Source organism: Stigmatopora argus, chromosome 18 (assembly GCF_051989625.1).
Source record: "Stigmatopora argus isolate UIUO_Sarg chromosome 18, RoL_Sarg_1.0, whole genome shotgun sequence".
NCBI lineage: Eukaryota > Metazoa > Chordata > Actinopteri > Syngnathiformes > Syngnathidae > Stigmatopora > Stigmatopora argus.
The window spans coordinates 10,255,951-10,271,717 of record NC_135404.1 but is presented as its reverse complement, the minus strand read 5'-3'; the positions used below and the strand labels follow the sequence as shown (position 1 = coordinate 10,271,717).

The following is a 15,767-nucleotide window of genomic DNA, read 5'->3' as shown; positions in this document are numbered from 1 at the left end:
CAGTCAGAACGGCTATCTGTCGAATTGTCAGATGACAGATTGGTTCCTATTCTAAAAGTGGTACATTTTGTGTTGGGGGTTGTGTCTTTGCTAGCAGCATTTGCAATTTCTAGCTGAACGGTAGTTGCTTGTACAGGGACAACTACAGGCATACACATTGGGTTCCGATCCCCCTCGTCAACCACAGTTTCTCTGACCCTGTACATGCCTGCTGAATAGGAATGCTCACCAATCTGAAAAAACTGGAGCCTCTCTTCCACCATGTCCCTCTTGCTCATGTCAATCGCACCACTGCGCGTCATCTCAAACATCTTTCCCTCGTGGAACGGGAAGGGGTTGGGCTCACTCGTTGGCGTGCTATCGTCTGTCGGCGTTCGGGCGGGGGTGCTGTCCGCCGTGGTGGCCTGAGACTGCTCGTCTACTGCTAGGCCGTAAGGCTTTGGCTCACCATTGTTTGTCGACGTTTCTCCCATTTCAACGATATCTTCTTCAGCACCTTTACTGGGCCAGGGGTCAAAATCCAGCCCTTTAGTCACAACGGTCTTAAAAGGAGTATTAAACTCTTCTTCTAACTTATAGCTAAAGTAGGAATCTGAAAATCCCTCTTTATCAGAGGGTTTCTGTCCATTCATTTCAAGGCCTCCTTTGTGAGCGTCAATAGATTGATCACCAATGATGGATTTCTGCTCATTCGGAAATTCCTCAGGGGTTTTCTCTTCTTCAATAACTTCTAATTTGGTGAGAGGAAAAGAGCGGTCAATGGGCCGGAAGGCGTCAGTTGACCAGACATCTCGACGGCTGTCCAGAGGGCCTAAAGACTTCAAGTCGGCTTGTTCGTACAGGCCGTCGTCCTCATCTTGGAGCTCGTATCCATCTAAGGAGTCTATCTCTGTTGCATCGGTGTCATGGGAAAATTCTGCCGTTGTCGCTAACGAACAGTCAGTTATGGATTGATCATTCCCGTTTTGTTCACAATCGATGTCCTCTCCTTTGCCGTTGGAACCGTTAGAGCCGTTGGTTCCGACCAGGGGTTCTTTGTCGTTTCCGTTACTGTCGATTTTTTTCATCTTGGCCTGATTTTCCTTTTCCCTTCTCCTTTGGTCCTCCTCTACCCTGGAAGTTTTCAAAGTAAATTTCCTAGAGGGAATATGCTGAAAAATTGACTCTTCATCATCATCCTCACCGTTTGACTGATTATTGTCTAGATCAGGTTGCACTGGCGAAGGGGGCTGAATACGTATTATTGGTTCAATCAGCTGCAGCTTGTCCTGTTCTTCCTGTAAATTCACTTCCATCATTTCTGTCTCAGTTTCCGACGAAGCGCAGGAACCTTTTCTGTCTGGATCGGAAGTTTCTGAGAGATCCAAAGGAGGTGGAGGAGGAAATTCAATGTATGCAACACCTTTGTCCTTCCCTGGTTTTTCATCATTCCTGTTGACTGTGCCCTCTTGGAGGATGGAACTATTCTCCAATCTCTGAAAGTTATCAGTCATTGTTTGCTGCATGTTAGCATTAGCAAAGTCTGCCTGTGCAGCATTGATATTAGCCCCGATTTCAGTTGAGGACTCTTTAAAAGAGAAGATGGCTCTTTCTGCGTCATCATCTTCTAATTCCTCACATACCTCCATGATTGGGCTGGGTTTATCCGGCACCAATTCTAGGAAGCCATCAGGCGTCTTTGCAGTGAGGTCATAACTGACCTCCTCTGAGCTAGGGGTCTCTGGCGTAAGGGGGCTTTTCCCTGAGCTATCGATGAAGGAAAATTGTTCTAGGGTGTCATCCTCGGGACTGAGTAGACTGAGTCCAGAAACGGACTTCTGTTTGACAACATGGAGCGCTCCCTTGGCCTCCCTTTCAGCCTGGCGGCCAACCTGGAGATTGACGTAAACAGGTAATTTTTTCATGCCTTTGAAATTATCTTTGGACGCAACAGCAGCTGGAGGCGTGATGGCTTTTTCCAGGATTTCTTTTGAATTCAGTAAATTATTGGAGTTGGAATCCTTTGGAGCGTTATCAAGAATCTCAAAAGTAACATTTTCATTTGTTTTGGTAGAGGTTCTCTCTGGGCTTTTACTTTTACATAACGTTGGAATCTGGGAGGGTTTGGTCACTGGGTGTTTTTTTGCGGGGTCATTGTCATAACTGGTTGGGGTTCTGATCAAAGATTCTGACTTTTTCCTGAAGTTTTTATTCATTACATCTTCGCTATCTATTTTGGAAACCTCCACGGAGATTTTCTTTGTTATATTAGATTTGGTAGTATCACTATCATTTTCTGAAAGTGTTCTTTGTAATGACACATTTCTATTTGACACCAGTTTTGGGGACTTGGCCATATTGGTGCTATCTGCGTCTTCATTATCAGTTAATTTTATCTTCTCCTGAGATGTTTCCGTAATTCTTGATGTTTTTCTGTCAGCAAAAAACTGGTAAACAGGGAGTTTGCTCTCCTGTAATTTCTTGACAGACGGTTTTGGTTGAACTGGAGGTGGTGTTTTGGTTGGACTCAACTGAGACTTTTTCATAGCCTCAGGTTGAAATTTCATCCTCACAGATGTGACGTTGGATGTTGAGTTGATGTTGGCAGGAGAAGATGGCTCAGACTCACAGGTCTTAGATTTTTGGTTTTTCTGAGGACTGCATGGCAAGCTCGAGCTTTTCTTTTCTGCAGGTAAAACACCACACGTTTTACGCACAGCAGGCTCCCTGAGTTTGGTTTTATTGGATGTCCCTTCCTCTGCCTTTGTTTTTGTTTTTTGAGGACTGGTACATGCTGAACTCGGCCAGGACCTGGGCTCCTTGATTTCTCGTTTGAATGGCTTTCTCTCGGGTGAGTGCAGCTCGTCGTTGAGCTTCTCTGTTTTGTCGCGAAAGAACTGAGAAACTTCACAGAGCTTTTCTTCTGCCTCTTTTACCGTTTGGTCCACCCTGTCCTCGTAGACGAGTTTGTCCCTGCTCCGGTCCTGTTTATCCTCTGTGAATCTCATCCAGACTGCATGCTTGGGGCTACCTTGTTCAGTTGAATAATGGAGCACTGTAACTTTATCAAACTGTGGTGATTCATCTCTCTGCGAAAATCTTCCCGTTTTTGGGGGAGCATCTTTTAGGGACTTGGACGCAAACTCCCTCTTGGGGCTATCTTGCTGTCCAGACACATGGTTCTTGTCAGAATCTTCGGCATCGGAATGGGGTCGTAAAGATGCATCAAGTTTCTCGGAGAGTAGCATTTTCTCAGCAAACCTGTAAGATTCTCCTCTGATCTCTGAGAGCTCATCATCACAATACTCTATTGAATGCTGACTCAGTAGTTTTAGGGTTTTGTAGGAATCGTCAGCAATCAGTTGAGCAGAGCTCGGTCGACTATCCTCCTCCTGTGAAACTGGTGTGTTAACACGAGACGTTTCGAGGAAAGGGGGCAAAGATTCCTCAGCAATCAGCTCTTCCTCTTCTTGCTGACTCAAGTCATAATCCAGCAGTTCCTTAATGCCACGCTCACCTTTATAAACATAAAGCTCAGGGTGTTTCTTTGTTTCCCTGATATAAACTTCAGGTGGCTCTGTTGTACTATGGCCTTTGCCAATATGAACCTCAATTATTCGATCTACTTTGGGTTTAGAAGAAATGTCCCTGTCGAGAAATCTCGGTGATAGCTCATCACCTTTGACAGAGTCCTGGCTGGCTGTATGTTCAAACAGTCCTGCCAGTTCTTTAGATGGGTCCCGACCAGATTGAAATGCTTTCATGATGTCTCGCACTGACATGGTCTCCTCAATCCCTTCGGCGGCATCCGTGAACTGAGGCTTGTGATACACCATACTGGTTGTGGTGGTAATATGAGTTTCCTCTTTCAGACACATGTTTATGGAGTCCTCCTCTGGAAGAGTCATTTCCATGTCGGCAACTGAACTGGCTAAAGCTGTACTGGACTCAGCAGAAGGAAAAGTAGACATTGCCTCCTCCACAAGAAGAGGCTCATCTGTGAGACTCTGAATGTGGATCTCCTCTGACCTAGTATCAGAAACGCAGGGAGGGATGGAGGAATCTGTAAATAGAGGCTTGGGTTCTGTACTTTCTGCGCTCTGAGGAGCAGAAGGTGTCTTTTCACTTCTGGTCTCAAAGCCACTATCAGAGAGAGGACTCTTGTCCTGCTCATGAGACAACTCCTCTGGGGATTCAAGAATGGTATCACCCCCCTGATACGACTCAGCAAGTTTGCTTAAGTCCTTCTCTGAGGGAGACCTTATCATGCCAGATGTTGGCAGGGGCATTTTTAGTTTATGCTCCTGTATCGTCATAGAAGGCTTTAAAACACGCTTTTGTTTCTCTTCCCCTTTTACCACCTCCTCATATCTGCTTTTTAATTCAGCCATTTTAGATAAGGAGCTAGCTCCAATGTCTTTTGTCAAATAGTCTACCACTTTAGCCAAATCGAGGTCATTATTGGACTGGTGTTTAAGCAGATTCGAGCTCTCCTCAACGCCAGTGTACTGGTCTGAGAGGGTGTTTCTTTCAGCTTCCTCAATCTCATCCATGGAAAATTCCTCCCAACCTTCCTCCGCATGTCTACTTTCATCGGCAATGTCTTTTTGTAATATCTCACTCACCTTCACTAGATCTTCCTTCACTTTCTCTACAAGTGTGTAGGGCTCATCGTCCTCTAACTTTGCCTCACGAGGAGTGCTAGTGCGTGACGTTTGGACCGTTTTAGCAGCCGTCTGCGTGTCTGTCTGTAAGATGGCTGTCATTCTCATCAGGTCCTCTTTCATGTCTGCTACATCTTTCAATATCTCCTGATTGGATGCACTAGCCTGATGTATTATAGGCGGTGTGATGTAAGGGGGCGATTTCATTTGGGAATTAATTTTGGAAGCTGTAACACAGGATGAGAATGAGGAAGAAGAAGAAGAAGCTCGAGGGGAATCAGTAAGCACCATTTTGAGGGAACCTGGCCCTGGTTTAACAAGCGGCTCTGGCATTACACTAACCAACGAGTACACGGGTACAGTCACTGTATTGGACGTAACTACGGGTACTGAGGACGCAACAGCCGACCTCAGAGAACTGTAAGCAGAACTTGCTGTAGCAGATCTAAAAGGGGTTGACTGGGATTTAAGTGTGCCATAGCCCGATGGAGAATAGGAGTCAATGGCTTCATTTATAGCGGCACTGATGTCAGACGTGGCCGCCTGGGTGGTGGCTTGAATCCTCTCTTGAAGACTTCTCTCCGACATATGCCGTGAAGAAGGTGAGGAGGGCGTAGACGAAGATGACGGATATTTGACGGGCGAAACATGCCCATTAACCATGGACAATTCCGACGATGGAATGATTGTTTTCCCGGGTGAGGAGAGTGGCGACAGGGAGGTCTTCCTTCCTCGTGGCGGCGATGTTGAATTGGAAGAGATCTTCAAAGAGGACAGGTTGGAGAGGCTTTTACCTGAGGGAGGATTGGGTGGTGTGTCTATCTTAACAGGCATCCGAGAGCTGTAGATACTGTGTGGTTTTTTTGGTGAGACTGGAGGAGTTCTGGACGTATCTGATACGTAACCGTTTGATATGGAGTGAATGGGAGAGGTCCTTGACGTGTGAGCTGAAGAAAAACCTTTGGACAAAGCAGGATCTGTGACAGGTTTACATGGGCTTCCATTGGACACCATGTTGGCAGAGGCCTGCATAGGATACTGACCCTGCTTGACCACTGTTTTAATGGGTGAAGGTATAGTTCTGTAAGACCTCACTGGGGACAAGGGTAGCTTTTCAGGGGACGTCCGGTTAGGTGCTTGCAATGCAGCTCCAATACTGGTTCTAATTGACGATGAACATGAGGGTGACGGGGAGAAGGGCCAGGCAGATTTCAGTGGAGAAGCAGCTGCTGAGCCGGCCGATGAATCGGGAGCGATGATGGAACCGCCCACTCTGCCGAGCCTTGCTTGGCCAGGGACGGTAAGAGGAGTAGTCGACCATGGTGGGAGAGTTCTGGTTGGAAAGACAGGTTTGTGAGGGTGACCACCAGGCAGTGTTCTTGAGGATGGTGTGCTTCGCTCAACAGCTGTTTCTTCAGCAGAATTTGGAGAAACAATGGAGTCATGGGAAAATAAATGAAAAGGATGTGGAGTAGTCAACAAAAAAAGAGAAAAGAAGAGAAGATGCGGAAGAAGAAAAAAAATCACAGGAGGGAGAGTTGGTCAGTGAAGCAATTCTGCCATTATCAGAACAACAAATATTTTCATGAAGTGCTCAGATATTTATGTTGATATAATAAAAGACTGTCACAGTGTGTTGATATTTTTTCTAACAACGATAACAACCACAAGCAATTCAATGGTACAAAACAAAGCCCAACAAAGCCGCAAAGTAAAAAACAAACAATGACGCTGAATAGGCAACAGAAACGTGACAGGACAAATGCACCAAGATAATTTCAAAACTAGCTCCTCTATTCAGACATGAGATGTTCTAACATCAGCATATGGATTCTTTTTCTAATTTCAAACCCTTTTGGAAGTGCCTTTTATCTGTTTGGTACCAACAGTGCAAATAGCAAATTTCCATCAATCGGAGACTGGCCCCTCACATTTTTTTTCCTCAAGATGACAAAATGTGTTGTCCAACACTGACGTTGGTCCCATTTTGTCATGCAGAGTCAAGAAAAAGATGGTAACAAGCGCAGACTAAAAGAAAAGACAAACTCAAGACCTCCTCACATGCACAGCTGTCCAACAAAACAACCGCCATATCACCAAAAGTTGCTGAAAAGGCAAATGGAATAAACAAAAAAGGAAAGCAAATGTTTCTTTGACCCTCGCCCTGTTGAAATAACTAAAATATTGAGACAGCTGAACAGTCAAAGAAAGATTTAGATGTTGCTGAATTCAAAACAACCAAAGCCAGAAGAATAAACTCAGAACAACATGGGCAAGCACAACAAAGCAGTTCCAAAACTGTTCATGCAAAAACAAAAGATACCACATCTTTTAAAAAAAGCATGTGGACAGTGCATGTCGTGTCAGAGAAGAAGAGAAGTGTTTGTTTAATAACAACGCCTGGACATAGGAATCATGATAATCATCACTAAATGTTTTCATCGAAGTTTTTTGTTGTTGTTAGTGAAAATGACAAAACTCACTCAGTGCAGGCTCGGCCAGATAGCTGTAGCGCTTACGTAAGGCTAGCGATGCAAAGGTATGACGTCGCTCAGGCTTTTCAGTCTGCAACAATAGCAAACAACACAAGTTGCCAATTGTAGCAGGATCTGGACTTGATATACACAACCTTATTTAACTGCTAATTTGACATTGGTTTTGTCCCATTGGTTTTGTAGAAAGATTTTGTGGCCAACAGACAGGTATGTAAATAATCTTTAAGGTACTACACTTCATTTAAAGCAAGTATCTATATGATATCATGCAAAAGTCAGCACTTTAAACAAGGGAAAGTCTTAGATTTCCCTTGGGGCAGAGGCGAGAGTAAGCCTATGCTAAGCAGATCTAGCAGAGGGTGGCGCATGGTGGGGGAGGGGTGTCGTTTACCTCATCCTCGGGATCAGACTCCATCTCCTGGTTCCCAAGATGCAATGCAGAATCGGGAGAGGAGTAATATAATGGAAAGCAGGAAGGGAGGGGGAAAAGAAACATCAGGGTGTGAAAAGAGTGATTGACGGAAGCTCCAGAAGCCGCTGTGGCAAAGGCAGCAACAACAACAACAAAAAACTCACCAAATCAAAAAGCGCTATGATACAATGCAAAAACGGCACTCAAATCAAGCCACAAAAAGGCAGCCTGATAGCAAAGCAAAATTGATCAAAAAAGCCCTCAGCCAAAAAGCATCCAAATGAAAAAAAGAGCCAATGACAAGCGACCACGGCGTACAGTCAAGAACCAACAGACATTGAGAGAAGCCTTAAACAGATAAAAGACACACTTTTGGACAAAGTATTTTTTTCTGTTTTTAAGCCTAGCACTGCTATTTCCCTCACAGTGAGTATGGTTATGGAAGGGACGACACAAAATGTCCACTTGCGCCTTACCTTTTTGGCGGCGGGCAGAGTGATGTTCAAGTTACACGCAGCCGTTTGCGGCACGCCTTTTGTGTTCTTGCACTCTTTGAGGAAGCTGAGGCGCCCGCAGGGCTCCTGGCTCGGGTCCCGAATCTGCAATGGGGGTGGGAAATTATTTTGCTGTCTTTAATTATCTGGATTCAACCGCCGCAATGCATCGACTGCCTTTAGTCGAACTGTACTTGTCGGAAAATGGCTAAAGGCAAAGTCTCTTTCCTTCCGCTACACCCATTTCCTCGTTAGTGGTATTGCAACAAGCTGGTTCAAAAACAGGAAAAAGCATTCAACCAAGCGGCAAACCATGGAAGAGGATTGATCGTACGGAGAGTGGTGACATTAGGGGGTCGATCAATGACAGTGGCAACTAGGTTAGCGCCTAAGGATTGTGTCCATTTTTTTAAGGAAAACAAATGCATTTTCACATGTACAGTACCTTGACGCAGAAGGGCAAGCGGTTCTCCTTGAAGGCGTAGAAGTTAAGTATTAATTGCTGACCACTTTTGGTCAGAGGAGCCAGGTTACCGTAGCAATCCACGTAAATGGGCCGACCTTCCAGGACCTGAGGACACGCAAACCAGTTAGAAGGGCAATTTCACAGAACAATGTAAATACTGCATATTTTCATAAAGTCAGGAACCAGATCTGGTTCTACCTCTGGGTCTAGTTTTGGCCCTGAAACACCCCAATAGTTTACAGGCAAGAAGTGATCTGGTAATCTAAAGTAGTTGAGATATTTATTCAAGAATAAGCACCTCAATGTCTTTGCTTCTGGCCACCTCCTCAAAGTTTTCCTGCTGTTCCAGGGTCTTGTCCACCTTGTCATCTGTCATACAGAAGCACCTCAGCCTCGACTCCACCGGGTCGTTCATCTTGGCGAACACCACAAACTTGGCCATGTAGGGCACACAGATCAGTTCCCTGTAGAGCTGCGAGGCCAAACCCACCGTTTCTGGAATCTGGTGGCAATCTGCCAGCCAGAACCTGCATGGTTTCAACGAATAAGCATTGGGCATATAACACTTCAATTCAAAGGTGCGAGAAAAGAGCCTGGCTTCTCACCTTGCTGACACATTGGTCGTGAAGGAGACACAGTCTTTGACGAAGGTAAGAGGAGTGGTGCCTGTAATGTCTTCCCACTGGGCCGGTGATGTACCACCTGGCAAAGGAATAGAGAATAATAATACATATTAGGTGTCCTGGTATTGTATGAGTCAATTTCCCAAGGTGAAGGTATGTCAGAAATGGGCCACCATTAGTTGCAGGGACCATCAGTATTGCAAAGATCGTTGGATGTATCTGTTAATTTTCTCAGGGTTCATCCATAGTTTCATCGCTGAGCTACGCAAATATTAACACTTCACCTGTTATGCTGCAGAGAAGGCGGAGGCACGGGGTGCAGTCTCCCTTGTATCCATTGGAAAGCCCTTCACCTGAAAGTGGTGGGACTGGGATCGTCATCGTAATGGGCTTATGGAACTTCCTACGTCTAGGCTCCACAGTTACAATCGGGCTGAAGGTTGCGCGGTTCCCGATAATCTTTTTCACCGCCTCATCTGGTACTGGCTGGGCCTGAGACCAGAAACAAAAGTCAGTCAGTCCAAAAGTTAGAAGTTGAAAGAAGATTTCTTTGCCAAAACTATCAGAAACACATTGACTATTATTCTTTTCGATTGTTCGTGTTCTTGCTGTACTCACCTGTAGCCCAACCTTGATCTTTTTGGTCAGGGCTCCCTCTGGGAAAGAGGCCTGAACCAACGGGACACTACGACTGCACAGAGTCCCACCCTCAGGTCCCATTTGATGCGTTTCCTGCCTGATACGAGACACCACGGCGAAGTACTGAGGGAAGTCTTTGGTGATGATGCGGCAGATCCTCTTCCTCTGCAGCTCCTCGGGACCGTCCAGTTCTATGACCATGTCAAATAAACAACATGAATATGAAGTGATATTTTCAGTGAGACCCCAAGAAAAAGTACACATTTACCTTCATCCATGCCATTGAGGAGCTGACGGAGGTCCTCGGTCTTGCAGTCGTACAAATGCTCCTTCCAGGTTTCACCATTCTCGCTTCGCAGAAGTATCAGTTCGCGCTCCTGCCCCCTCATTGATCCAAAGTGGGGGATTTCAACTATCACGGGCCTGGTAGGGAACAAATCACATATTGCCTCAATCAGCATTCTAAAAGATAAAAGAAACAAATATTTTTTTCTCATCTCTTTAACAGGTGACATCAACCTTTAGGCTATACAGCGTGCAGGTGTGAATGGGCTGTCTGGTGTTTAATTAAACCACGTTTCTACCAAGCGGGACAGTTCAGTTAACCTATCAAAGAGCACTAAGGGAAGGTCGCAAAGGCAAACCGCAAAGACAAAAGCTGCTTGGTAGAAACGGGGCTTTACAGCCATTTATTGGCACAGTCAGGATGTCCGCACTGAAATAAGCAGTGAAGAGGAAGAAACCTTCAAAGCAAAGCATGGTTGCACAAGACACGGATGAAACCACTGGAAAATGACCACACAGAGAGAAACAGAAGAGCAGAGTGGCCAGAGTTTTTTTTTTTTAATCTTTTGGGAAATCGCCTAAAGAATTGCAAAAATTTCAAGTTTTCCCATTGTGTCGAATGCAGTTACCTAAAGCTTATTGTTCTTCTCTTTTGTAACTATTCCAATAGTCATATTGATTTGCTTTGTCCGGATAGAATCCCAATATAAATTCACAATTCATTTCTTTTTAGATCTATAATAGCTCTTTTACAGAGAGCAGACATAGATTACATTCATCAGAAGGAACCTTAAATGTCTATGATGGAATACCATCCAATGAGACAAGGCAATCCCTGAAACAAAAGTCACATGCCTAAAAATGCAGTACAGCCCAAAACAAGCCAATAGAAACCAGTGATGTCAAAAAAACACTTGCCAAAATGAAAGAACAACGGCCTCGGCAATGAAAGTAGTCAAAATAACTGCATGGATTCCAAGCTACATGGTGTGGTTTTAGGAAGAACATAGCTTTTGCCGAAATTCATAGGTGGGTTATTTTGAAAAAAACGTACTATCGTGATACCCAGTACTTTTTGTCTGTAAGCGTACATACTAGGCTTAAAACCGTGATTGTTTGATTATTAGTAGGTTTTAGGAAAACTTCACTTTGAGTCCAAGAAGACTTATTTAAAAAAATATGACCAAATGAAGGTCAGGCACTTTCATTACTTGCAAAAGTTCAAAATATGACACAGCGTAAATAGGTTGTATTTTAAATAAAAATTAAAACTCTAGTATACAGACACTACTCACTTGATCCCAGTATCCCTAACCTTTTATGAGTGATGCCTATTTTATACTTGGACGAATTCTTCCCAAAACAACACGCTGACCAGAAAGCATCATGTCATGTTGGAACTGAAATTCAAGGCAAAAGTGTGAAACAATTATCATCCATCAGCATGGGGGGCTTCAGCCTGCCGTGTGGGGACTGGGGTGACGGGTGTGGGGGAGAGCGGGGGAATTATCGGGTGATGGCTGCTATGCTTTTTTTTCTATGTTCCTACCCAACAAATCTAGTTCCTTGGGGTCCCAGTTGGAGGACTGCGCTAACCAGGCTCTCGCCTTCTTTAAGAGCTGGCGGCATTCTGGGAAGATGTAGCTTACTGTGTCATACACAAAAAACACATACAAGACACACACACACGCAACACATAGGCGTGAGGTCAATGAACGAAGACGTCAGTGAAATGTCACTTTGATCCGTGGGAGGGAGATTTTGTGCTTCAGCGGCACAAAATTCCAGCAAATGTCCAAAGTGACAAAATGGGAGGTCATATTGTTTTTTTACACGTTGCTGTCAATCATTCATCGCAGATGATTGTGGGTGAAATAGACTACACTCTGGATTAGGCACATTTGGATCAATAGGACTAGCAATTTAAGAAAGAATGGATGGTCTCAAGTTTGGTTTTTTTCCTTTGCAATTTAAAAAGCCCAAATATGAGCTTTTCCTAAATTGTAATCAGCAAATTGACAAACAAAAAAAAATCAATCAAAAAGTGCTCCTAAGCATGAAATGGGCTTTGTTTGGATTCTTTATCTGGCGCATGTGAAAGGTTGATGTAGTCTTCAAAGGTTTGGAGACACACACACAACCGCGTGGACACGCAAATAAATGGAAAATGGCGTTGGGCAGGAAGCGGAAGGAAGATGTCATCAAAGCAAAGTGCACAAAAGCCGCTTAGCAAAACGTCCCAAAGTCAAACATGACAAAAAAAAGACGTGTTCTCACCCCAGGAAGTGAGCTCCGGCCGGGCCCACCTCCACCAGCCGACTGGCCAGACCCTCCCCCTCCACCATGGGCGGCGGTGAGGCCAGCTTGTGGCGCTTGACCAGACGACACGTGATGCGCGTGGGCGCGGTGCACTTCCTGGGCGGGATGATGATGCGCATGCCGTTGTGACGGCTGCCCCGCATGGAGCCGCCGCGGGCGTCCACCATGAAGCTCACCAGGAACCTGAGAAGGGAGAGGAGAAGCATGAGGATGAAATAGAAACTGCAGAGCATTCGGAGCACTGCTGGAAAGATTAGTGATCAATGTCATCGATTTAAGATACGAGACATTTTGGTGGATAAAAGCTAGGCTTCAATGCTTCAGTGATAGAAGTGAGTCATCCACATGACACCCTGGTGTGTCTTGTCACCACAGGGGGTGCTGCAGTGAAGCATGCACGTGTACACAACAGAAGGAAAAAAAAGAAAAAGTTTACATTTTTAAAGGTTAAGCTTATTTATTTACTTTGTTATAGCCCTCATCCAACCTGGACCCTGGACTGGTCAACAAGCTCTATTTTTGGAAAAAAATGAGGATGCAAAATGAGTGTTGCAATGAGACACTCAATTAAATGATAGCTAAAGCCTTGTATTTCTGCATGTCTTTTTCCTCATTACTTCATGTATCTGAAAAATGTAGCTTAAACCTCTGTAAAATACAGATTTTTAATGTAATTTCTTTTAAATGTTGTCATTTTGTAATCATTTTTTAGTCCCAGACTTTCAGTTTCATTCAAATATTTCTTGCAAAATGACTGTACTCCCCGTCTTGCAAGTTTTTAATCTATGCTGTTGTAAAATTCTTAATATTTAATAATAATAATACCTAAAATAGAAAAAAATATTTTTGGTAAAAATAAATTCTCATTAATAACAAACATTTTACATTCATCTGAATAAACCAACTAACCAATTCCCCAAATGTTTTTTTCATTTACCTCCCAACATCAACATCAGTTTTTCTCAATCCAAAACTCCTCTCGATGTTTAGAATTCTTCAGTGCATTTTAAAAATAAACGACAACAGCGTGATTGACTAACACTCACAACCAAACATGCACACTCCCAAACCAGTAAATCTAAATGGTGTCCAAAAGTGTTACGAGCGTCAAAACCACACCGTGCATCGCTTATTTTACTCAGTGTACCAGCCGTACATCAAGGTGTTAATTCACAACGAGCACAGCAACCAACCGGGATCTGCCCTTCAAAACCAAGCTCTTCCAAACTCCACCACAAGCTGAGAAGGCCACATTTGACGTAGGAAGAGAACAAACAGGGGGGAGGAGGGGTGAGTGGGAGCGGAAACCACGCAATCGAGGGCGCGAGGCGGCGGGTGACAACAACCAGGACAAATCAATCCATCCATTCATCCGTCAATCAATCAGTCAGTCGTCACCTGCTGTCGTACTGCGGGAGCGGAGAGGAAAAACTGCGGGATGGATGACAACAAAGCTCCGTCACGCAGTAAACATTGATTTGGCACTCGCGCATGTGGTATTAGGATTTGCTATGCTAAAAATGTGTTGTCCCAAAGAAAAGCATTAAGAAAAATACAAATTAAAATAGGTCAGATAAAACATTATTTACCGAGCTTTGATTTTTACAACGGTATTGTATTGTGTTTCTCTTCCATTATGCATAAAAAATTGCAATCCGTCCGACAAACTCTTATTAATCCGTACATATAAAAAGCATTACGCTTACCCGGAGTGGACCGGAGAGGAGACGAGGTTGACGTTATCCATGCCTTCTGGCGTCCAGCTGTATCTTCTCAGGGAGTCGTTGTCACAGTCTTTGGCCGCCGCCAAGTGCTGCCGACCCCACATCGGCAAGTTATACACAAGACGGCGGCATTAACGATGAAAAAAGTGCTAAAAAAGCCATGCGCTTAACATAAAAATGAAGAGAATGGCATCGTCGTGTCTTGTGGTGAGAATGGGGTGATGTATGGAAATAAATTCAAACGGAACCTGATAAGCCAGCTAAGGAAAAAAAATAACGTGACCATGCGTCAATGTCTACCTTGTTGTGTTGTTCTAAAGTGAAAGACCTCTCCCTACAGATCTGCAGCAGCGTGGGAGTAGACAGTTTAGCGTCACTTAGCCAGCAAAACAATGATCGTTTTGTGTAGAATTTTTTTTTAAAAATATTGCCTTTGACACTTTTATCATTTTTTCCTGAATTTAGATGAAGGATATATGGCCGTGTAATTGTCTGTATACACGAGTTACTCAAGCATTTGTGTTGAAATAACCATTGCGTAAAGCAGAAACGTCAACTTCAGGGGATTTTGCGGCCCAATTGGGAGGAGGAGCATCAGAAAATGTGAGGAAAGTGAATCGATACTACGTACCATGTCCTTGCCAGGTCCCAGAATCTCTTCAATCATCATGCTGTCTCGCGTAAAGGAGCTTCGGTTGAGGGTGTTGGACCTGTCAGAACTGAAGGAACGCAGGCTTTGGTGCGGGGTGGCAGTGGATGCATCGGTTGCAGCGGTGTGCAGGTTCACAGGATACCAAGACAACGGCCACAAAGGTGACGGAGGCAGGAAGGGAGGGAGGAAGCGTTGAGGAGCAGGTGGGCAGGGAACCAAGGTATATACATAGGGAGAGGTAAAAGTGAACAGAAAGGGGAAGGGGGGGTAAATCACATTAAACGCATGCAGCTTCCAGGAACCAGAACCCTAGCATGTGTTTGAATTTAAACTAAAATTGGGAACCTAGGACCTTCTGACCATAAAAAAGGAAGTCATCTGAGCTATTGTAGATCTTTGTAAGTCCCCTTGAACGACAGCATACACGTAATATTACTCGATGGTCTCATTGTAAGATTGCCAGCTATGACAGCGCTCCAATGAAGTGATGCAGTGTATGAAGAGAAGCAGTTAATGGATGACAACACTTTTTTTCTAAACAAACTCGACAATGTCTCAGCAAAACCACGCTTGCCCACGTTTTGTTTTCCTTAATAAACTTCCCTCTGCCAGACAATTAGGTACTGCAGTCGTGTTGCTAATATTGTGTTCTACATGTGGCGAAGCACTAATGTTGACAATGAGAACCAACTTAATTATTAGGTAGTATTCATATTACAGTACATGATAATTAAGATGGTATTTGTAATACAGCAATTGAAAATCCAATAGATCCAATCATGAAACTTCACCTCAAAATTCAATATCCTCCAATGCTTTGTGAGTATTCAAATATCGTATACCACATGTGTCAAAGTGGCGGCCCTGGGGCCAAATCTGGCCCGCCGCATCATTTTGTATGGCCCGGGAAAGTAAATCATGAGTGCCGACTTTCTGTTTTAGGATCAAATTAAAATGAAGAGTATAGATGTATATTCAATTTCCTGATTCCCCCCCCTTTTAAATCAATAATTGT

The 15,767-nt window shown here is 44.2% G+C and overlaps 1 protein-coding gene across 49 annotated transcripts in view; it reads right to left on the bottom strand.

The window, feature by feature from the left end:
* Nucleotides 1-15,767, bottom strand: part of LOC144092352 (ankyrin-3-like) — a 58,428-nt gene that overhangs the window by 12,302 nt on the left and 30,359 nt on the right. For 17 of the 49 annotated variants that reach the window (XM_077624984.1, XM_077624977.1, XM_077625001.1 and 14 more), the window contains 16 exons: nt 14,732-14,834; nt 14,401-14,442; nt 14,083-14,189; nt 13,775-13,807; nt 12,335-12,559; nt 11,607-11,705; nt 10,041-10,195; nt 9,752-9,963; nt 9,418-9,625; nt 9,116-9,212; nt 8,809-9,037; nt 8,490-8,615; nt 8,027-8,149; nt 7,530-7,556; nt 7,127-7,208; nt 230-6,055 (listed from right to left, as the gene is read on the bottom strand). In XM_077624984.1, the coding sequence (XP_077481110.1) occupies nt 230-6,055; nt 7,127-7,208; nt 7,530-7,556; nt 8,027-8,149; nt 8,490-8,615; nt 8,809-9,037; nt 9,116-9,212; nt 9,418-9,625; nt 9,752-9,963; nt 10,041-10,195; nt 11,607-11,705; nt 12,335-12,559; nt 13,775-13,807; nt 14,083-14,189; nt 14,401-14,442; nt 14,732-14,834 (7,694 nt within the window). The remainder of the gene's footprint in view (nt 1-229; nt 6,056-7,126; nt 7,209-7,529; nt 7,557-8,026; nt 8,150-8,489; nt 8,616-8,808; nt 9,038-9,115; nt 9,213-9,417; nt 9,626-9,751; nt 9,964-10,040; nt 10,196-11,606; nt 11,706-12,334; nt 12,560-13,774; nt 13,808-14,082; nt 14,190-14,400; nt 14,443-14,731; nt 14,835-15,767) is intronic. The other 32 variants (XM_077624994.1, XM_077624997.1, XM_077624999.1 and 29 more) reach the window with 18 other exon arrangements.